The sequence below is a fragment of the Armigeres subalbatus genome, chromosome 1 (genome assembly GCF_024139115.2).
Source record: "Armigeres subalbatus isolate Guangzhou_Male chromosome 1, GZ_Asu_2, whole genome shotgun sequence".
NCBI lineage: Eukaryota > Metazoa > Arthropoda > Insecta > Diptera > Culicidae > Armigeres > Armigeres subalbatus.
In genome coordinates, this window is record NC_085139.1 from 281,766,372 (window position 1) to 281,790,190 (window position 23,819).

General features: G+C 40.4%; 1 protein-coding gene across 6 annotated transcripts in view; it reads right to left on the reverse strand.

Annotated features, from left to right (window-relative positions):
* LOC134207650 (AMP deaminase 2) overlaps positions 1–23,819 on the reverse strand; it is a 100,878-nt gene that overhangs the window by 40,933 nt on the left and 36,126 nt on the right. The window contains exons 2-3 of one of the 6 annotated variants that reach the window (XM_062683418.1): positions 19,274–19,474; positions 7,945–8,152 (exon numbers count right to left, since the gene is read on the reverse strand). In XM_062683418.1, the coding sequence (XP_062539402.1) occupies positions 7,945–8,152; positions 19,274–19,397 (332 nt within the window). In that variant the 5' untranslated portion in view covers positions 19,398–19,474. Of the gene's footprint in view, positions 1–7,944; positions 8,153–8,252; positions 8,444–19,273; positions 19,486–23,819 lie in introns of those variants that run through there. The other 5 variants (XM_062683416.1, XM_062683417.1, XM_062683415.1 and 2 more) reach the window with 5 other exon arrangements.

A 23,819-nucleotide genomic window follows, 5' to 3' on the forward strand; every position in this document is an offset into this window, starting at 1 on the left:
TAAAAAGGGTAGAGTGATTTGTGAAGGATTTTTGCTAACGTAATTCTTGAAAGAATAACCGAAGGATTCCCGAATGGATTTTTCAAAGGAGTTTCTAAAGGTATTCTCGAAGTATTTCCAAAGAATTAAAAGCAAAATATCCGGAAAAACTCCTCCAGGTGTTTTCTAAAGTTTTCCTCAAGATACTTCTGAATAAGTTCCTAAAAAATCCCAAGGAATTAAAAAAAATCCAAAGCATTTTCCGAAGGTTATAAATGTTGTGGATAAGAACAGTAAGCAGTAATAGAACGCTAGTGGCGCTGTAACCAAATTATTCTGCCAAAATATGCTTCAATAAGCTTAATAGCCTATTCATATTACGATTAGATTATTTATCGTAATAAATATCGTGTTAAAGCGGAGAAAGAAAATTGAATGTATGGGGATGGCATCAGGTTGTTATTTATCATGATATTTATGATCATAAATGACGTAATCTGAATAGGCTATAACTTGGCCGTTTGACACTTATAGTACCGGTACCTGGGCTGCTAGGTCAGTTGATTCAAAAGTATAAGATTGCTAATGTCGTTCCTGTTCGCGTGACTAACATCTAGGTTACTTTGACCTGGCAGCCAAAGTACCGATACTACAAGTGTCAAACCGATGTTGGTGATGGAATTAAACATGCACTACAACATGATGCATAAATTATGGCCAATTGATGTTTGTTGAAGCATAATTTGGTAAAATAATTTAAATGACTACAGCGCCACTAGCGTTCTAGTACTTATGCTTCTACTGCTAGGCCGAAGCAAACTAGATCTTGGTCACAAACTCAGGCCTGTCCAACCTTTTCAAGCCACGGGCCAATTTTCAGAATGACCACTTGCTGGCGGGCCAAAAAAAATAGAATATTTTCTTTCAGAATGGCGTTTAATTTTGCAGAATGGCTAAATTTTTCAAAAGAAAAACTAAACACGATATTATTGCGTTTGAACAATCTTTTTTTGTGTGCTTATTTTCTTTTTCTTTTTACGTAACAGGACATGGAATTGTTGGATTCTTTCCAATACGCGACGCAAATTTTGCAATCAGATAAGGCCGATAGAAATATTTAAAATCCATTTTGTCTCCACCCCCCCTCGGATTTTTTTTGCCAAAAAATAATATCTTGAGGGTGCAACAAAATAAAATTCGAATAATTTTGAGGATTTTCAAAACATTCTTTAACAAATCTGAGGGGTTTATTGATTTTTTTCATTTTAATATTTATTTTTTATTATCCCCCCCCCCCTTGACCTTTCGGGGACCAGTAGGACAAAAAGTTAATTACATATTTGTAACGGCCTAATAAAGATCAGCTATTACTTTTTACTGATTTCGTTCTTGATAAGAGTTGTTCGCACAGATATGTAATTTTGAAGAAAGTAGAAATCTTACAAGAGATGTGTCTTTCTAAAATTTAGATTTGAGCTCGTTGAATTGGAGGTCAATTATCTCCATTTGAATCATTTCAGGTACATTACTCACATCAGTAAACGGTGTTGAGGAACTGTGTACTTCCAAAAATAGCTAATAGGCTTAAACATTTCTGTCGAAAGGCTTCGAGTTTACCAGCATATTTAACAGATTTGCATTAACTGTTTACTACATGATTGAAGAAATGTATCCGTTTTCGACAATCGGTTGTGACAAATTGTTTCAATTTTGTTTCAATAGTTCGCATGTTGAATAATAAATGTTTGACGATTGATCCCTGACTTGCAGCTTTATGTACAAGTCATTGAGATGTTTGGAGACAATTGCGCGGCCGGTAATAAAGTTAATTAGTTCAGTGCGTGTTGGCTCTTGTTTCGGACGGCAGAACGATCGCGCGATTTGTCGAAATTTTGTGTTTTGCATTGCGCGGCCGGTAATAAAGTTAATTAGTTCAGTGCGTGTTGGCTCTTGTTTCGGACGGTAGAACGATCGCGCGATTTGCCGAAATTTTGTGTTTTGTTTTGTTTTTCCCTTAGGACGGTTCGTAAGTAAATTGATGAATATATTTTATTATTTTTACAGCATATACTGTTATTGCCAAACGCTCTATATTGTCGAATAGAGCTCCCTATTATTCACCTTTCCCACTAACACAAATTCTCCTTCCCGAGACATCTATGAAGGTAGTATGGGTTCCCTGCATCTTCACTAGTAGATGTTGAACTAACGTTCCTTCCCTTCCTTCCGTGATTGTAAGGACGTGGCCAGGTATACAACTGCTACTGTATAGGAAAAGGTACTAATCCCAAGTATCAATTTGCGACAATATACAGTGGATTGCTCAATTCAAGCTCTGTCTGGTAGGGGGCGGGTGTCGCGGGAGGGGGTTCTCTTCGTCGACTTCCCCTCATTTGAATGGAGGTGACAGGCAGGGGGTTCTTTGCAGTTTATCACCTCAGAATGCAAGTTCGCATTGTTTTCTTTCGTTCTGAGGTGATGAACCACAGAGAGATCTGCTGCTTGTCACTTTTGTTTAGGGGAGGGGGGGTCGATGGGGAGAGTCCTCTCTTGCGACTTTCGCCCTTATTCCGGATGGAGCTTGAATTGAGCATTGTATAGCCACCCACGATTTGTACAATCACATATGCTATGCTAAGTCATTGAGATGTTTGGAGACACGTACTATAAAGGCCAAGCCACTCACCCATTCAGGATCATGCAGCTTGAGCATTGATTTTCCTTTGATAACAAATCTCCGTGATCTGCTTCCGTCAACTTAATTTGGAATTAGTGGTGGTTGAGTTTCATCGCTTAGGTAAAGTTGATTTTCTTAATAACGAGCATTGTCACATCACGAATATTGATCGTCTTTGCACATAGATCTTTTTTTTCGTTAAAAATTCAAAGTACAGAGTATCACAGATTAACTTTTGTGGCTGATTAACAATTGATCAACAAATAAACAAATTGCTTTAATTCTCAAGTGTCACAACGCCCGTGTTCTTTCCCGTCATTGCCGGAGCCTTAAGTTTTCATAGAAGAGCTCAAACTCCTTCATACATGTCTCAACATTTTCCCTCAGGTCTATACCAGTGGTCGTTTCCTTCATTGGGATCAAAGCTGCTAATTTCTCTGTGATTTGAGGAAGATCATAAATTCCTCTTATGAAGACAGCTACATGTGTCTTGTTTTTTATATTAAGTATTTTCATCGATTGCGAGCAGGTAGAATCAAAAGCAGATGGATTTTTAAAGTAAATCTTCTGTAAGAACTTTAACTCTACACCGGGCTTTACTAGAAATGATCGCCTATATTCCCTAACAAGTTCTCCGCCCTGAAAAGGTTTCATACGTATTGTCAAAATCTCATTAACAGCAAAACTGGCTCGTGCTGGATTATTCGACTCTGTGCTTGCACAGATTTAATTTTTTTAATCAGTAATAACCTACAGTATTTAATAATAAATAATAAGAAGGAGTTTCTCGAGCCAGATAGAAAAACTTTCGGGCCGGTTATGAAGTATTTTTTCTAACACGCCGCGGGCCACAAAAATAGGAGTCAAGGGCCGCATCCGGCCCGCAGACCGTACGTTGGGCAGCCCTGAACTAGAACAAACTAGATGTTGGTCACGCGACTGCAAGTATAAGGACGATAGGCATAAAGGATGTTAAGCATAAAATGCCCCAAAAACAGCCCACGGCAAACACAGCAATCTCATATTTTTGCATCAACACATTTCCTGGAGGAGCTTTCGTATGAAGTTCTGAAGGATTTCCTGAAGAAATTCCCAAACATATTTCCGGAACATTTCCTTAAGAAGTTTTCTCTAGTTTCTTTAAAAAAATCAGCTGAAATTCAAAGGGATTTTCGATAGAATTCTTAACCAAGTTTCAAAAGAAATTCCTAAAAAAAATTTCAGAAGAATATCTGAAGAAATCTGCAAAGTATTTTATAAAGACATTTTTGAACAAACACCTTAAGGAATTTCAAAAAAAATCGTTAAAGAATCACCAAATGCATCTCTAAAGAAATTTCCGAAACAATTCCTTGAGATGTTTTCTAAAGTTTTAGCAAAGAAATTTTCAAATAAAATCCTGGAGGAAGTTCTGAAGCAATTCTTAAAATCCGGAGGATTTTTCGATGGAATCTATGGAGAAATTTTCAAAGGAATACCTGTAGAAACTTCCTATGTGATTCCTGAAACAATTTCTGGGTGAACTTGCGAAGGAATTCCTGAAGGAATTTCGTAAGTAATTTGCAACATTGTTTAGTGAAGTCACCGAAATATTCTTTAAAATAATATTTTTTGCAATATTTCCATTTTTGAATTGATCATTTTGCTGCTAAAATCTATATATGGCACGTTTGTTTTTGCCTGGAAATTAATGTAAAACACCTGGAAAAAACCTGAAAAAATCAGGGAATTTTGTTTTTACAGATGAGTATACACCCTGGTTCTTCACACTGTAGTAGATAACTGCATTGTGAAATCAGCATTCAGTGAATTTATAATATACTCTTTTGCAGTTTATATATTGTGAATGTGTAGTGAGCTACCTTAGATTGTAAGATATATTGATTCATCAATGCGAATCAATTTTCTTCGCCGAACGGTCGAGACTAAAATCCCTCGATCGGGTTACGACAATGGCGCAGTCGGTAGTAATTTTTTTTTTATCCGCATATTTTGTTAGTGCTCCCCGGAAGAAATGATTTAGGAAAGAATCAGCTAAATAAAAGCGTAAAATAAAGTTAAAGAGAGTGGTAGGCTCCCTGACGGAAGGGCAGTGGAGTAGGCCGGGTGACAGAAAAGTGCAAAAAAGAGAGCACAAAGAAAAGAAAAACAAAGTTGGCTATCGTCTCCGGTAGGCTCCCTGACGGAAGGGCAGTGGAGTAGGCCGGGTGACAGAAAAGTGCAAAAAAAGAGAGCACAAAGAAAAGAAAAACAAAGTTGGCTATCGTCTCCGGTAGGCTCCCTGGGCAGTAGAGTAAGCCGGGTGACAGAAATGTGCAAAAAATGAGAGTACAAAGAAAAGAAAAACAAAGTTGGCTATCGTCTCCGGTATGCTTCCTTATGGAAGGGCAGTGGAGTAGGCCGAGTGATAGAAAAGTGCAAAAAAGAGCGCACAAAGAAAAAAACAAAGTTGGCTATCGTCTCCGGTAGGCTCCCTGACGGAATGGCAGTGGAATATGCCGGGTGACAGAAATGTGCAAAAAATGAGAGCACAAAGAAAAGAAAAACAGAGGTGGCTATCGTCTCCGGTAGGCTCCCTGACATAAGGGTAGTGGAGTAGGCTGGGTGACAGAAAAGTGCAAAAAAAGAGAGCACAAAGAAAAGAAAAACAAAGTTGGCTAGCGTCTCCGGTAGGCTCCCTGACAGAAGGGCAGTGAAGTAGGCCGGGGGACAGAAAAGTGGAAACAGAAAAGAACATAAATAAATGACAAAATGACAAAATAATCCAATAAACAAAGCAATTGCATTTCGTAATCTTTAATTGATTTGCATATATTCCTGATAACAAATGTAAAATGCATTCAAAATTTGTTCATTCATAAATGGTATTAAATCAAATTTAGCCGTTGTCAGTATTTGAGCCGATGTTTTGGCTGCTTGACAGGTCTCTTGCTTGATTGGCTGCAGTTTTTTGACGGTTCGATTCAATGAGTTAGACTTTAATAAGGTGACGCAGATCAGCGCTGCGTGCCACTAGTTGTATCTTTCACTCTCCCGCTGATCTTATGCAACGCAAATAGTGACGTCACCTTGGGTTCGATTAGCGGCACATGCCAATCCGCGTTTCTCTTATCAAGGCCTCTAATTCTAACTAATTCATATTAAAGATTGGACATTGAATACTGGAAACAGACTTTGGATTGTGTCATTATTTAAATTTGTAGATTAGATTTGACTGGAATTGGATTGGACTAGAACTTAATTGGGATTGGATTTTTATGTAGATTGGTTTTGAATTTGGATGACATTTCCATTAGATCTAGATTTGAATTGGGATTTGGCTTGAATATCGATTAGATTTGCATTTGGTATGGATTAGATTCAGATTAAGTATGGATTAAATAAAGATTAAATTGGATTTGCCTAGAATTTGATTTGATTGGATTTACTTTGAATTGTTTCTACATTTTGGTTGGATTGATTTGAATTTGAATTTGATTGGAATTGGATTCAGATTAGATTTTGATTAGACTAAGGTTGAAATTGGATGGGCTTTGTTTTGGATTTGAATGTTGTTTGGATTGGTCTGTATGAACTTGGATTTGGATTCGATCGGATTAAGATACGATTAGGATTTACTGTTGATTGGATTTTTATTGGTTTTGGATGGGATTTAGATTTGAAATGGATTGAATTAGAAATGGATGGACATTGCATAACATTAATTTTGAATTGGATATGGTTTTGTAATCCATAGCGTTAAATTTATTCAAATCTGATTCATTTTAATTATTTTCAAAGATTAAAAGAAAAAGTTTTGAATTGTTATGTATTGAACAACAAGAAAGTGGAGAATTTAAGGATTTACGATATATTTCTTTGAAGTCATTCTTCGTCTATTACACACCGCTGAGTAGAGGAGGAGGAAAATGTAGTAGATAAGATGAGGTCTATTAAATATCGAGAAAAGGTGATCCACTTTACTGCATTGTGAAATTAGCAATCAGTGAATTTCTAATTTGAATATACTCCTCTGGAGTGTATTCCTTGTCAATGTGTAGTGAGCTACCCTAGATTGTAAGATATATTGATTCAATCAAACACGAAAACATTTCGGAATGATCGTGTCAAAACGAATTGCGAATTTGCAGTTTGCTGAGTATTGCTGCGGCGAACGATCGAGACTAGAAATCTCGATCGGGTCACGACACACACGTGAGTGAAATTAAAGCCCTCTATAATTTTGTTTGCATGAGACAGGCAGGAATTACATAATCTGTGGTAATCAGCAGCTTATCAAATTAAAGAATCGCAAGTAAAAAGTACTGAACGAATTTTATTTAATAGTATTAAGACAAAACAAAGCCATCGTTTATAAATAACACGAAGGGTAAAATATGGAATATTTCATTTTTTGAAGCTTTGTGGTTGACTAAACAACTCTTCTATTTGCTAGCTAGTTTAGAGGAACCGGTCTAAATCTACATCCCCATTTTTAGCTTTATAAGTACTTTCTGGGACAATATTTTGTCTTTACATGGCTTTTGTTTAACATTATATATGCATGTATTGTAGTAGGGGAAGTATGTATAAAATGCGCCGGTTGGGTAAAATGCGCCACCACCTTTTCTTGGTTCATAACCCAAATTTTGTCTCAAAATCGTAAGCAGCTGAAGCCAAAAAACATTTGTGAGCCGTTAAACGAAAAAACTCAGTCAAAAACTCAAAAACAAAAATTAAAAAAATAAAATATTTTTTTCTTTAGATACCCAAACATTTTTCTCCTCACTACCATCAGTCTGAGACATTAACTACTTTAAAAGATATAGTTGACACTAATCTTGTGAAGAAGAGTTTGAATGTTTTGGTGAAGAATATTGGAATATTTTGATTTTGATTTTTCGGTGGCGCATATCGCCCTGCATCGTTAATTTTGAATTGAAATTCTCAATTCTGGAATAAAATTGTTTTGATGCGATATTGCTGGCATTACATGGAAATTTTTAGACCATCTAATGACTGATGTTTTAGATTATTGATAAACACTTGAAAATGGATGTTTTCGGGCGAAATTATTATTAAATTCAATGATTAGCTTGGGCGGCGCATATTGGCCGCATCTCCCCTATTTATGCAATACTTTTTATAAATGAATATAAAACAATAAATCCGGAACATTTTCACTTGCTTGTCAAATAACAACCCACTACTTTGAATATAGTCTGCATTCCGAGTATCATAATTCACAATCAGTTCACAGAAACAAACTCTAAATAGTTTTCAATCACATTATTCCGCGCGGTACTCACTTGGCGTTCAGCTGTCGCTGCAGTTGGAGCTTGTTCTCGATCTGCTCGATGGGAAACTGGGGCACCTCGTACGGGGCCGAGATTTCATTCGGCAACCCTGCGGCGAGATTCTCCTGCGAAAGACTAAGCGTTGCTGCCAGCGCAGTGGGCCCTCCGCCCGCTCCGGCACTGATGACCGTGTGGATCCCCGGCGATTCATTGCCTTGAACTGTAAGTACACAAAGAGTCAAGAATCGACGATTAGATGTTGGTTAGGGCAATGCGAATCGTGACAATCTCGTAAATAATTATGTCTAAGTTGGACGCACCACCCAGCTCTTCGGCCGATTCGGCACTGTCCATGCGCTTGAGTGCCTCCATGAGCCGTTGATCGCTGAGAATCTGAATCGCGGTGCGAGAGTCCTGTTTGTTGAAGTTTATTTCCTTCGATTTGGGATAGCTTCGGTAGGCCATAGTAGGGAAAGCTGTTTACTTGATCACTGCTGGACCAATACTGACGGTGTGGTCTTCCATTCAGAGGCAGAGCCAACCAACGCCGCCTCGCATCAGATTACAACACAAACCGAGGAGGTGACTTGACCTTCGTGTTATTGTCCGTCCATACACGGAAAGGCTTGGATGCATTCTGGACTGGGAATAATCTACGGCGGTGGGTCAATGATATGATTTTTACAATAGAAGAATCACTTTCAAGTATACCCCATTCGAATGTTATGCAAATGTGTAGCTACTCTTTGATTAAAATATTAAATGGAACACATCGTTATCTCAATAAGTTCGGAAGTTTACCCACCGAGCTCATTAGCCATGTGTTCTTATCAACCATTCACAACAGTGAGCCAAAAACCTTTTCGGTACGCTTTCACCATCTTTATTTATGATTTGTGCGGCTGTGTTCAGTGGAATTCGTTGGGGAATGTGATTGTCCGAAAGTATAAGCAAAGCGAGCCACGACAAAAACAAGTTCTGGCCCTTTGGGATCATTGCGAGATCTCTTCCCCACATAGCGGTAGGGCACACTCGTTAGCGTTACGAACGTTGAGGCAAAACAAACGAAAACTGATATGACTCTATCCTGAGGTTGTTTACTGATTTAAATTGCAAACGTTGGCCGATTTGAATTATCGGCTGAATGAGATGGAATGGAAACATTGAAAGCAATATGCCTGCACGTGTAATGCAATTTAGAAGAAATAAATAAATATCCGATGCAGTATTTTGTTATCACATGCAATTATTTTTTGTTCATTTATGGTTTAAAGTTTAAAGTGTTTTAACAGTAGCATAGCATTGCATATGTGATTGAACATTTTGTGGGTGGGGCTGAGCAAAAATAAACAAACGCGCAGTAATTTTAAATCTAATTCAATTTAAAATGACACGATCGTGTAAAAATAAACGAAATAAAATTGAATTTAAATTTATGTGAACTGAAATTTACTTGACGGTCGTAATTACATCAAATGTCGTTTAGTTTTCTTTTTTTTTTACGACGTGGCCGACTAGCAAGGTGGGCAAATTAATATGAATCATGGCAATTCCTTTCGAGTATTTGGCGCCACAGTAGAGTTTCAATGTAGAATTTGTCTTCCCATCATTAACGTTCTTTAAGCTGCTGGAAGTCAAGGTGCACCGTCACCTAACCTTCAAAGACCATCTTAGACCATCGGGTCAACGTGCTAAAATCCCTAGAGGCACAATTGTGCAACATGTGTGCTGCTCGGGATGTAGCTCCCAACGATGATTAAGAAGTGTCCGAATCACACGGCTCAGAGTAGCCGATCAGCAGCCGCCTCCTCTGTGGATTAGGATAAGTAAGTCGGAACCAGTGGTGCGAATTCTCAATCTCAGTGACTGAAATTTGTTGGATATTGATACCATTCCCTCTTCACACTCACTTCCTAGCAGTGAAAACTGAAAATGGTTAGCAGCAATAATCAAAGATAAAGTAAACAAAAGACCTCTCTTCTCATTGCACGCGCAGCCCGCACAGACAGTCTATTCAGTTCACTCGCTGCTGTGTGAATGCGACGGCCCTATATAAATGCATGGGTGAATACTATCACTTGAAAGACAATGACAGGAAATTTGTGCCGAATGATCATCAACTTCAGCCCGCTGTTGGCAAACCGAGTTTGCTAAGCTACTCCTGCTTTGTCGTTCTGATTGAAAGGCACCGTCATAGGCAAAGAGGAGCAGAGAAAAATACAAAACAAAAGAATCACACTCAGCAGGCATTGTTGATAAATTGCACCACTGGTCGGAACTCAGAAGAGTTTCTGAGCTCAGCTAAAATAGTGCGTCCTGTCTTTAAGGTTTCAGGCTGTAGCTGCTTTTTGCAATATCGCCGGATATTTTGAAAGGACCAAGGCTGCAACCTACTCACCAAAAGCTCATTTGGTCGAACGTCAACTGGCAGAATTCCATTTGAACGAATTGAACGTTCGACTGTAATGGACATTAGGACAAAATTAGGTATGGTCGAACGGAGACGAGCCAGCCTCGGGCTGAAAGTCTCCTTAATAAAGTCAATAAAAAAAAAAAAGGTATGGTCGAACTGCTCATTTGGCCGAATAGGTGTTTTGGCTGCAAGTGCCATGAGGCCGAAAAGCTCGTTCAGCAGACCGTTTGACCGAACAAGTCATGTAGACCCAAACAGATCATTTAGGCAAAAATGTTGTTTGACCAAAGAAGTCGTTTGTCAGAAAGGGCTATTTGGCTGAACTGATCGAACAGTTTTGCTCAAACGAGTCATATGGTCGAACATGTTGTTAGGCCGAGCAATAGTGAAAGAGAAAAGTGTGAAGTGAATAATGAGGATTGAGCACTGAGAAGTAAGAAATAATAAGTGAGAAATGAGAAGTGGGAAGTAAGAAATAAAACGTGAGAAGCGAGAAGAAAGACATCTCACATCTCACTGTGAAAAGTAAAAAGTGTAAAATCAGAATTGGGAAATAAGAAGGTAGAAATGAGGATTGACAAGTGAGAGATATGAGAAGTGAAGCATCTCAGTTCTCACTACTCGCTACTCACAGCTCATTTTCATTCCTCACTTCTTACATATTCCTCCTCATTTCTCACTTTTCACAGTGAGAATTGAGAAATGAGGAATTAGGAGTGAGAAATGAGACGTCAGACTTCTCACTATCCACTTCTCATTTCTCACTTCGCAATTCACACTTTTCACAATGAAGAGTGTGTAGTGGGAAATGAGGAGTGAGAATTGAAACATCTCGTTTCTTACATTTTATTTCTTACTTTCACTTCTTGTTTCCCATTTATATTTCTAACGGCATTATCCTTCAATTTGGAACTGATTTGTAATTTTGTCAAACATGATTTTGTAGACGAATTCCTGCTTGAAGACGAATTCCTGCTAAAGCAAGCATTTCCTGAGAAAATCACGGTAGTTATCGGGCAGAATCAGCTTTCCACTATCAAGTAAGGGAATAAGTTTTGGACAAAAAAAAAACGCTTGCATTCATGGAAACTCACAAAACAATGTTTGTTTACAAAATAAGTTACGCCCAATCACAAATCGGTCAATTTACACTTTTCACATTCACTATTGATCGCCGATACGACATTTTCGGCTATATAACTCGTGCAACAAATGATATTTACGGTCATATGAATAGTTCAGCCCAGTTACTCTTTCTGCGAAACGGCATTTTTGTCCAAATGGCCTTTTCGACCAAACGGCCATACGAGCCTAATAACATTTATGGCCGGGGGCAACAGGGACTATGTCCAAGGACTTGACGATCCCTCTCCAGGCCATCTGCGAGTTGTGCCTAGGATGTGGTGGGGTTTGACAGTGGGCCCTGTTAAACCTCTATAAAAAGCTGCATGTATCCGCAGGTAGGCCCCACCAAAGCGACCGTGTGCCGCTCAAAGCGCACAAGCCCAAGTCCTGGTTTTAGGTGGGACGCTAAACAGCCCTGTCACGACGGCCCTCCGACGAGACAGGAGGTTTGCGCAGGCCCAATAAGCCGCCTGGAAAACCAATCATTACGAACAATCTAAGAGATAATGCGACTCGATATAATCGGCAAAGACCTAGGCGACGAATACAGGATCACGATTGGAAGCTTGGAACATGGAATTGCAAGTCGCTAGGTTTCGCAGGTTGCGACAGGATGATCTACGATGAATTACATCCCCGCAACTTCGACGTCGTGGCGCTGCAGGAGATTTGCTGGACAGGACAGAAAGTGTCGAAAAGCGGGCATCGAGCGGCTACCTTCTACCAAAGCTGTGGCACCAACGAGCTGGGAACCGGGTTCATAGTGCTGGGTAAGATGCGCCAACGCGTGATTGAGTGGCAGCCAATCAACGCAAGGATGTGCCAGCTGAGGCCGTTTCTTCAACTATAGCATCATCAACGTGCACTGCCCACACGAAGGGAGATCCGACGACGAGAAAGAAGCGTTCTACGCACAACTAGAGCAGACATACGATGGATGCCCACTGCGGGACGTTAAAATCGTCATCGGTGACATGAACGTACAGGTAGGAAGGGAGGAAATGTATAGACCGGTCATCGGACCGGATAGTCTGCTCACCGCATCGAATGACAACGGGCAACGATGCATAAACTTCGCAGCCTCCCGCGGAATGGTAGTCCGAAGCACCTTCTTTCCCCGCAAAAATATCCACAAGGCCACATGGAGATCACCTAACCAAGAAACGGAAAACCAAATCGACCACGTTCTAATCGACGGTAAATTCTTCTCCGACATCACGAACGTCCGCACTTACCGCAGTGCGAATATTAAATCCGACCACTATCTCGTTGCAGTATGCCTGCGCTCAAAACTCTCGACGGTGTACAACACGCGTCGAAGTCGGACGCCGCGGCTTAACATTGGGCGGCTACAAGACGGTAGACTAGCCCAAGACTACGCGCAGCAGCTGGAAGTGGCACTCCCAACGGAAGAGCAGCTAGGCGCAGCATCTCTTGAAGATGGCTGGAGATATATTCGACCCACCATTGGAAGCACCGCAACCATTGGCGTAACTACAGGGGGGCTAGGGGGGGGCTATAGCCCCACCTAGAACTAAATTAGCCCCCCTAGAACTTTTGCCACTTTGCATGAATATTGTACTTACTAGCTCTCTGATCATATATAGGCGTAACTGCCAGGAATGAGTTCTCTTCATTCATATCACTCTCTTTACGAAACATTGAATTTATTTTAACAAGTTTTCGAACTTCAAACAAGGTTATATCTTTCGATTGGAATGTTAAACACGAAAAATAGTACGCTCCCTTGATTCTCCACCACCAGATATCATTACTTTTAGAAATTGGAGTAGGAAAAGTGGTTCCATGCCGATGCAATGCTGATTGAATAAATAATTTTTTTTAAAGCTTTATTAGAGTGATTTTTAGGTTGTTGACAAAGTTTATCACTTGAATAAATAATAGAAGCAACAGACTAAGAAAACAAATACAATTTCTAAAATTTGGATTGGATAAAGAAAGTTCTAGTGGCATACTAAACTGTCTGAACTGTCTGTCTATTGACACAGCATAAAATGTTGGGCCAATTGTTTAAGGAGCACAGGATGCTTAGCTTATCGGCATATTTCTAAAAAATCTTGATTTAAAATTGGTTTTCTCAGCAAGTATTTAATCTTTAAAATTTTTAAAGTTTTTACAGAGTTTTGCGAACCTAGCGTGTTCATAGTTCTTAAGGTCACTCCTGACAGAATCCCAGCTTCAAAGTTCTCGCGTTTTCGGGGGCACACCACCCGATACGGAAGCAACGCACAACTGTCATTTTTATTTTTTCACGCATGCTTTCACGCAGCAAAGCTGAATCAACAAAAATGACAGTTGTCCGCCGCCTCCGTATCGAGTGATGTGCCCCCGAAAACGCGAGCACTTTGAAACTTGGATTCTGCCAGGAATGACCTTGAAGATGCATGGCCTTTCTGAAAAAAATATCCAAAGAATCCTTCCGCAAAAGTGAGAGCCAAATACTACGTATCATATGTCTGTATCGATCCAGATATTTTGAAAGCATTTCTTTCTGTAGCTTTGAATGGTAATTTAGGGGATTTTTCTGCTATTTCCAGAAAATCAATTAAAAGATTCCAGAAAGGCAAAATCTTGAGTTTTCAAGATGAGGTAATACAAATTTAAATAAGAAAGAAATTGAAATTCTTTTGGATGGATAAAACTCTACAGGCGTCTCACTACCCAAAAAGCAATTTAAGTTGAATAAGCTAGTTTTTTAGCTGATCAAGCCAAATTGTGGCGAAATAAGCTCTTTATCAGCCTCCAATGCTTGTTGGGTAAGCTCATATGTCTTTCTAAGTTTTTCTGGAATCTGACGACAGAAAATTCGTCACTCACTCTCAACCTCCTGTGAATTGATGGTTCTGAGACGAACCGACAATGCACCTTTCCAATCACAATCAAGATTTTGAGAGAAAATTTATTTTGTCTACTCTGACATCAACGTCAGATGATTTGCCATCCACAGAGAAAAAACTTCTGCAGCGTCGCCAAGCGATGATAATTTGCACTTTTGAGTATGTTCGTATCGGCTCAACCTACTCTAGTGTATCTGAGAAAAACCGATTTGTTTTCAATAATGTTCCTTTCCAATTACAAGCAGAAATAAAATCTGAATTTTGAAATAAAATATCACTTGACTGCTACTGACGCCAACGTTTCTGCAGCGTTGCTCTCCGACGAGCGTTTGTGATTCTGATTCTGACGGAAACTTCCTTCAGTACCGCGGGAATGCAACCGACGCCTTTGTTTGCTATCAACCCTTTCTTCTCATAAAATGCTGGTCCTGAAAAGAGTCGATTTTCAATCCACAATGCGTCTTTCGAATCACTCACAGCAATCAAACGTTAATCCGAACCTTGCGTTAAAAATTCACTGCTGCTGCTGTCCGACGGCCACTTGATGATTTTCCGCTAATACGCTAAGATTAAAATTTCAGCACCGCCACTGATATCCCGAGACCGCAATCGACGCCTAAGAAGAACAGATTTTCTTTTCACAAAGCGCTTTGCAAATCACACTGATAGAAGCGAAAGTCGAGTCGTCGATTGATTGATACCAAAATCTAGAAAATCGATATTTTTCGTGAAGGTCTCAAATTTGAATATGCAGAATTACCTAAGTATATATCTTCGCAAAGGACGTAATCCTACCTCAAAAATTAGCCCCCCCTAGAATTTTTCGTTAGTTACGCCAATGACCGCAACCGCTGCACTAGGCACGGTGGCTCCGGATCAGATAAACGACTGGTATGACGGCGAATGTGAGCAGTTAGTTGAGGAGAAGAATGCAGCATGGGCGAGATTGCTGCAACACCGCACGAGGGCGAACGAGGCACGATACAAACGGGCGCGGAACAGACAAAACTCGATTTTCCGGAGGAAAAGCGCCAGCAGGAAGATCGAGACCGTGAAGAGACGGAGCAACTGTACCGCGCTAATAACGCACGAAAGTTATATGAGAAATTAAACCGTTCACGTGAGGTTCACGTGCCACAGTCCGATATGTGTGAGGACATAAACGGGAATCTTCTTACAAACGAGCATGAGGTGATCCAAAGGTGGCGGCAGCACAACGAAGAGCACCTGAATGGCGATGTGGCAGACAACGGTGGCGGTATGGTAATGAACCTAGGAACACGCGCGCAGGACAGGCGACTTTCGGCTCCGAATCTCCATGAAATCCAATAGGAGATCGGCCGGCTGAAAATCAACAAAGCCCCTGGAGTTGACCAACTACCAGGAGAGCTGTTTAAACACGGTGGTTAGGCACTGGCTAGAGCGCTGCACTGGGTGATTACCAAGGGTTGGGAGGATGAGGTTTTGCCGCAGGAGTGAATGGAAGGTGTTGTGTGTCCCATCTACAAAAAGGGCGATAAGCTGGATTGTAGCAACTACCGCGCAATCACATTGCTGAACCCCGCATACAAGGTACTTTCCCAAATTTTATGCCACCGACTAACACCAATTGCAAGAGAGTTCTACCACAGGCCAGGTGTTCGCCATACGTCAGGTATTGCAGAAATGCCGCGAATACAACGTGCCAACACATCATCTATTCATCGACTTCAAAGCCGCATATGATACGATCGATTGGGACCAGCTATGGCAGCTAATGCACGAACACGGATTTCCGGATAAACTGATACGGTTGATCAAGGCGACGATGGATCGGGTGATGTGCGTAGTTCGAATTTCAGGGGCATTCTCGAGTCCCTTCGAAACGCGTAGAGGGTTACGGCAAGGTGATGGTCTTTCGTGTCTGCTATTCAACATCGCTTTGGAGGGAGTAATACGAAGGGCAGGGATTGACACGAGTGGCATGATTTTCACGAAGTTCGTCCGGTTATTTGGTTTCGCCGACGACATTGATATCATGGCACGTAACTTTGAGAGGATGGAGGAAGCCTACATCAGACAGAAAAGCGAAGCCAAACGGATTGGACTAGTCATCAACACGTCGAAGACGAAGTGCATGATAGGAAGAGGCTCAAGAGATGTCAATGTAAGCCACCCACCACGAGTTTCAATCGGTGGTGACGAAATCGAGGTGGTTGAAGGATTCGTGTACTTGGGGTAACTGGTGACTGCCGATAACAATACTAGCAGAGAAATTCGGAGATGCATAGTGGCTGGAAATCGTACGTACTTTGGACTCCGCAAGACCGATTGAATAGAGTTAGAATAGATCGAATAGAGCCGCCGTACCAAACTGATTATCTACAAAATGCTTATAAGACCGGTAGTTCTCTACGGACACGAGACCTGGACGATGCTCGTGGAGGACCAACGCGCACTGGGAGTTTTCGAAAGGAAAGTGTTGCGTACCATCTATGGTGGGGTGCAGTTGGCAGACGGTACGTGGAGGAGGCGAATGAACCACGAGTTGCATCAGCTGTTGGGAGAACCATCCATCGTTCACACCATGAAAATCAGAAGACTGCGGTGGGCCGGACACGTAGCCAGAATGTCGAATAGCAATCCGGTGAAAATGGTTCTCGACAACGATCCGACGGGAACAGGAAGGCGAGGTGCACAGCGGGCAAGGTGGATCGATCAGGTGGAGGATGATTTGCGGACCCTCCGCAAACTGCGTGGTTGGCGAAGTGCAGCAATAGACCGAGCTGAATGGAGAAGTCTTTTATGTGCAGCACAGACCACTCCGGCCTTAGTGTGGTAATAAATTTAAAAAAAAAATGTACTTCTACTTGATTGCAGATCTGACGACCTGATCTCAAGAACGTTTTAGATGGCCTTCAGTGTATTGAAATGCAGTAATGTGCACATTACCTTTCGCTTCTATGGTAGAATTCAAGACCTGAACGCATGGATATTTTGGATGAACTGGAATGCTCCAAAATAGTATCTTCAACACATAAAATTGATAACATATATGTCTTCAGTTTTTTTTGTGATACTTTTCCCTCTTATCTGGCACAATTTAGTTTATTTCGTGATCAGATTTCAATAAATATGACCATAACTTTTAGATCAGGAATATGGTTTTCAATATCGGTAATTACAGTAATCAGATAACTTGGAAACGTTCAAAATCACTTCGACTTGATATATTTCATGTATCTACTTTATTTTAGGACGCCAGAACTTTATTGCACTTGATTACTGAAGAAATTTGGCCTTCGTAGCAAAAAATAAGGAAAAAACACAGACATTTTCAAAACTCATGAACGCGGGGAGGGGTCTAGCGGGGCGGCACCTAAGTCAAAAGAAAGCCCTACTAATCCCCTTTTGTGAAAAGTCCGGGGTCATGAAATTTGGTCAACGCTTTCCTGAGAACGAGCACTTTGAAGGAGGTGACTGTCGTCCCGGCCTTTTAAGGCTTAAAAGAACGAATCACACAGAAATCAAATAAAAATTATGTTTGCCAGTTTTGTGAGGAATATGGCAAGAGCAATTGTTTATAACATTAAACACGTTATTATTGTTACGTCTTGATATGGGAATGCTAAGGGGGCATCTACAAAGTACGTCACGCTCATAGGGGGGAGGGGGGTTCCGAGCAGCGTGACGACTCATACAAAAATTTTAGAGGTTTAATACAAAAAGTGTGACGAACGGGGGAGGGGGGGGTTGAAAATCGCCGATTTTTGCGTGACGTACTTTATGGATCTTCCCTAATAGGGTAAATGATGTATTTTATTACGGTATTTTTCAAATGAGCTTTCTTCAAATAAATAGGAATCATGTGCATATTTTGCCTCGTTCATAGCCACATTTCGAACCATATTTAAGTAACAAAATAAACAAAATATAGCCAAAATATATTTAGATGTCCAAAATACCATCATTACTCTATCATCTTTCAAAATTCATGCCTGCCGTATCCTAAGCTATGTAGTGTAAAGAGAAATGTAATGTGAAGAGATATGACACACTGACAAGGCACAAACACTAAAACGGGGCCTGCCACAATAGATCAACCAACTGGTCGCAGTGGAAAATGTACTCAACAAGGAAAAAAAAATGTGAAGAGAAGTTTAAGGTTTCATCACATCTCACCAAGCTGAAGGGGTTTTACCAAATTAGGTTATCAGGCCAGATATGAGCAAAAATAAACCGCGTTAGCAGGCTTGCTGCAGCAAATCTATTCCGATGGCGTAGCGGAAGCGTAAATCGATTCTTTTCTTTCTTTCGAGACAAGCTTCTTCAAAATGCCTGAAAATTTATTGACAATGACGGCGTCGACAGTAGAAGCATAAGTACTAGAACGCTAGTGGCGCTGTAGTCATTTATAATGTTTTACCAAATTAAACTTCAATAAGCTGAATTTGGCTTTTTATGATGCACCATGTTGTAGGAAATGTTTTGTTTGACCAACAACACCGGTTTGACATTTATAGTACGAGTACTTTGGGTGCTAGGCCGATGGTCACGCGAATATGAGCGAGCAATCTTATACTTTTGAATCAACTGCGTCGACAGCTATAGCGGCATCAGCAATGGTAGTTCTGCAAATTATGCCTTTCTTGGTCGATTTGAGAAGAAGTAGAACCTTTGCCACCCAAACACTGCTGGATCCGGAATTGCAAAAAAATGTTCCCGATTGTTCCACTTCCACCGTAAACACCACAATCCACATTACACCTGAAGCGACATGGGGCGTTCATAGAAACCCGGTGACACGTATCTGCTAAATGTTATGATCGCTCGCTGATGCATCACATCAAAATCGCAGATGGATCAGTTATTCATCTTCACACGAAACGGAACGAATAAAACATAAGTCACATAAATCACAGCCCTCATTTTCCTCCCATAAGCACATTATTTCGGCATAACTTACCTTCCGGCGAGAAATAGTCGTTGATCAAAATTTGCGGCGATCGCGGTGAAAGCATCCTATCCAACTGATCCACCGACGAGTCCCGCCGAGCGTCGAATTTCAGCAGCATTCCACGGGCACTCATTTTTCACACGTTTGATATTTTCCGCTTTTCCGACGCAAAAGGTATAGTATCGTTGTCTTCGTCGTCACACAGCAGCGCTGCTTTGCTGCTAATAATAAAATTTTAATGCTCTTTCGATTTCACAAGGTTTATGACGGCGGTTTTCGAACACCACACTTGGAATGAACACAAAACGCCAATATTCGGCGTCGTCGATGTGTGCAGATCAATTTAGCCGGTATGTGAGAATAATTTCCGCCAATCGATCGCGACAACTGTCTCAACAAACGAGGCAACGCTCGAGTGCGCTTTCTTCGTTCGTGGCCTGTCCGCGGAAAGTGTTGAATTTCTACTGATGGTGACGGTGAGCAGTTCTAATCGTATTCGGGACGTTGACAATTCGCAAGACGATCGTGAAAGGGGATTTCTTGGGCATGTAATTAACATTGGAGATTAAGTTTTTTCCAAAAATAAATACGAACCCTGAGTCATCGGTGCTCTGCGAAATGACTTAAATTCGCCATTCTGACGGGAAATTGAGTGTCGGTCACTGCTCACCATCATGATCATGAAGGGATTACCTTCTGGACCAGGGCCAGGCAGAAAGATGATTTGTAATTCCGTGATTGAAGATTATTTTAGCTGACAAATTTCAAAGAATTTTGATTCCAGTTGATAAATGTTAGAAAATTATGATTAGTTTCTTTACTGCAACCTGAAACAGTTTTTCAATGGAGGCGTCATCTGGTAGTGGTACGATTTGTTCTATAGAATGAGGAGTTCATCCAAACTGCATGCCTTGATGAAATTATTGTGAACAGACAGTTGTTTATCCGAATACCGCTTGTTGAATCAAGCTATGTTTATCAGATAAAGTTCAAAGGCAACATCCCGGATGGGTTGTATCCGATAACAAAATGCAATGATTCACAGATTAATGAATTTTGTCCACATTTCACCATGGATCTAAAAATAGACCCTAAAAACAAATTTTATTCGTAAACACTGTCGAGTGTATATACAAATAACACAATCATAAGCACCGCCAGATAACGGAAAGCATGGCACCATTCTGTCACCCACCACCACGAGCAATGGCAACAATAATGCCGCCGCCGGTACCGCATCTGGGCGACAACAACGGAACCGGTCATTGATTTACTGCCATTTGACATTGACCTATCTCGTCAGGCAGGTTGTGACCCGGTCCCGCGCAACAAAATTCGCAAATCGAAACCGGCACCACAGTGAAAACAAAACAAAGAAAATCGCTCCCTCCCCGCCGCGCTCGAGCGCTGTTCAGTCACACAAAGCCTCGACCGAGGATTTTCTCAAATCGCACCAGCATCGCCTCGAGTTTTCGGGCATGGGGGAGTGATATAAATCGATACGTAATCACATTTTCATTGATATGTCCAAAGTAACGAGCCTGGATTAAAAACAAAGAGACGCAATACTCCTACCTTTAACAATCTTGTGCTCGATTGGAACAACCGATTTGACAGCAAATGCGCTGTTCCAATTTTGACACTTCATCTCTTTGTTATGAGTGCAGCCTCTTTAGTCCAAAGCAGAGTGTATGTAATTAAGAGTGGCGACACTGTCCATTTTAGTGCCTCTCAAGTGGAATTGGAAAGTTTTATTCTTTCGCTAACTGATAAAAACTTTTGATCTATTAGGGGCCGTTCAGAAACCACGAGATTATAAAGGTGGAAGGGGGTTTGGGAAATGAACACGATAAGCTACATGGGGGGAGGGGGTCTATCTCCCGAACCACATGGTTTTATTAATTTAATTTTTTTGCGCAAAAAGCTCTTGGTGATCCTATTTCAGTCAAAAAACATTAAAAGATTACGATTCAATACATAATTTCCACAAAGAATTTTGGAATATAACACACAACATAAAAAAAATAATTTCCGCCACGCCACCACCGCCGATGGTTTTTTGCCTCACGCTGCCGATATTTTTGCATCAGCGCATTGCTGCTAAACTTTCGTAAAAGTTCAGATTTAAACAAATCAGAGGAAAAATCTTGAGAAGAAACTTAAAAAGAATTTCATGTGAATTTTTATTTCTCGTTCTATGTGAATTCTGTCACAAAATCTTTCAAAAGTTCATCTTCAGGAAGTCATTTTAATTTTTTGTAGTTTGAAGCTGAACATTGCTTGACATCTTTACTAACAATTTTCTGCATATATTTCCGATTTCCATGGGAAAGCTGTACAGGAAATGATTCAAAAAATTTAAGGAATTTACACAAGAAACTACCAAATTCGTCGACAATTCTTTAAATTTTCATTTAATTTTTGAGTAATTCCTGCTGGCAATGCTACGAAAATCTTTACAACCGCATATTCTTTCTTTCGTGGATATTCTTTTTGGAATTTGAGATGATTTTCTTGGATAGAAGTAGAAAATTTTGTTGAAATTTCAAACAATTTCCGATGCAAAAACATTGGACATTTAAAAATCGTCACAATTAAAAATATATAACGTCGAATTTAAATAGTAACAATCGAAGTCGAGTGAATTACATCTGACATCGAGACGAGCCAGCCTTGGGCTGAAAGTCTCGATAATAAAGAATAATAATAATAGAAAACCCAGATTGATTCACCTGTAGCAACCTGATATATACAATCCTCATCCTCATTATAGTACTACCTCTTTAAAAAATTTGTTTGCGTTAAGCTGTTACTTTGACACTCTGCGTTTGTGTGTATCCGTTAGGACTTCTGCAAGCGTGAAAAGAACTTCAGTTACGACTTGTTAATTCATTCTCGACCAAAACGTCGCGCATTAAACACGTGTACTTTTGTTTAGTTTAAAACGTGATTCGATATAAATCGTTTTCGAATGTTCCGAAAAAGACCACAGTATTTTCAGAAGTAGGATTGGATCGGATTTGCTATGATCGGCGCGTTATCGTAGAAATCTCCTGACAGTGGCGCGAGTGAGAACGTTCGAGATCCGAAAGGAAATTTGCGGATTCCAACACGTTTACCGGGATCCAACAGCGGGAAGTTCCGTCAAGCGAAATCGGCGAGAACTCGAGCGAAAACGGGTGGCGTATGGCTAACCTCAGCGTCCGAAAGCAGCAGCAGTTTGAGCAGCGGAAACATGCCGAAAGGAAAACGTCGCTCGCATGTTCCGTCCGAGCGAGGAGAATCAGAAGAAAAATTGCAATGACGAGCACGTGGAGGAAGACTAAAATGCAGACGAAAACGGAGCTCAAGATGGCGGTCGACTTAGCGGTGAAAGGTTTTTCCATCCGGAGGAGCTGAAACAGTCGATTCCTGTTTTCCGAGAAGGTTGTGGCGTTACGGATTGGATTAATTCCATTGATCATTATCAGCAACTGTATGCCTGAAGTGATAAATCGACGTTGCTGTATGCAACATGCCATCTAACAGAGTAACAGGTGCTGTTAATCAGTGGTTTTTGGGGGCAACATATTTTGAACTGGAAGGATTTCAAGGCGACGATTCTGTTGGCTTTCCCAGATCGTGAAGATGAAGCGGATGAGCATCGGAAGCTATCTCGATGTTTGAAGGACACGAAAGAAACGTACGACAACTCAAGACAAAATTTTTAAAACGACTTATCTGCTTTTGTAAACAAAGATTCAAACGACGATTTGACGAATCTGATAGCTCACCCACGCAAACCAACACCATCAATAGGTAGAGGAAGGATTCCGCTACCTGTTGATGGTGTTGGTTTGCGTGGGAGAGCTATCAGATTCGTCAAATCGTCGTTTGAATCTTTGTTTACAAAAGCAGATAAGTCGTTTTGAAAATTTTGTCTTGAACTATGTGTTCCGGATGAATGCATTACACTCAGGCAAATTGGCTTTCGAATATCATAATGCTGCCTTTTGGAAATTTGCTACAAGTTTTGGGTTTAAAATTCAAAAGGACTCATTATGAAGTAAATTTTCATGGTCAATACAAAACATAACATTTTCTTAAGTCTGATTTATGAAATCACAATGATGCATTATGAACGCTGTACGCTAGACATGAATAAATCCATAAACTCTACCTTATGAATTTCAGAAGTAGCATTTGGAGCCCATAATCACGCCTTATGAATTTCGTAATTCTTATGAAATATCTTAATAAATTCATAATGCGAAATTATGAATTTATTATTGCATTTTCCAATATATTATCGATCCATAATGCTGCATTATGATTTCCTAAATTGAGCATATTGAAAATTTTCTCGAACTTAGACCATGTGCTTAATAGCAGAAAATTAAATGTGTAATTAAAATATTTGATTCATTCATGGTTATGCGTGATTTCAAATTCGCGTTTCGGCTTAATCGAGGACATCGAGGAGGTATGAATAAGTGAGCGGTGTCGGACGCGTTTCAAAATCTACATTCGAAGAAAAAATTATGTATCTTATTCGAATTAAAACTGATACTTTGCA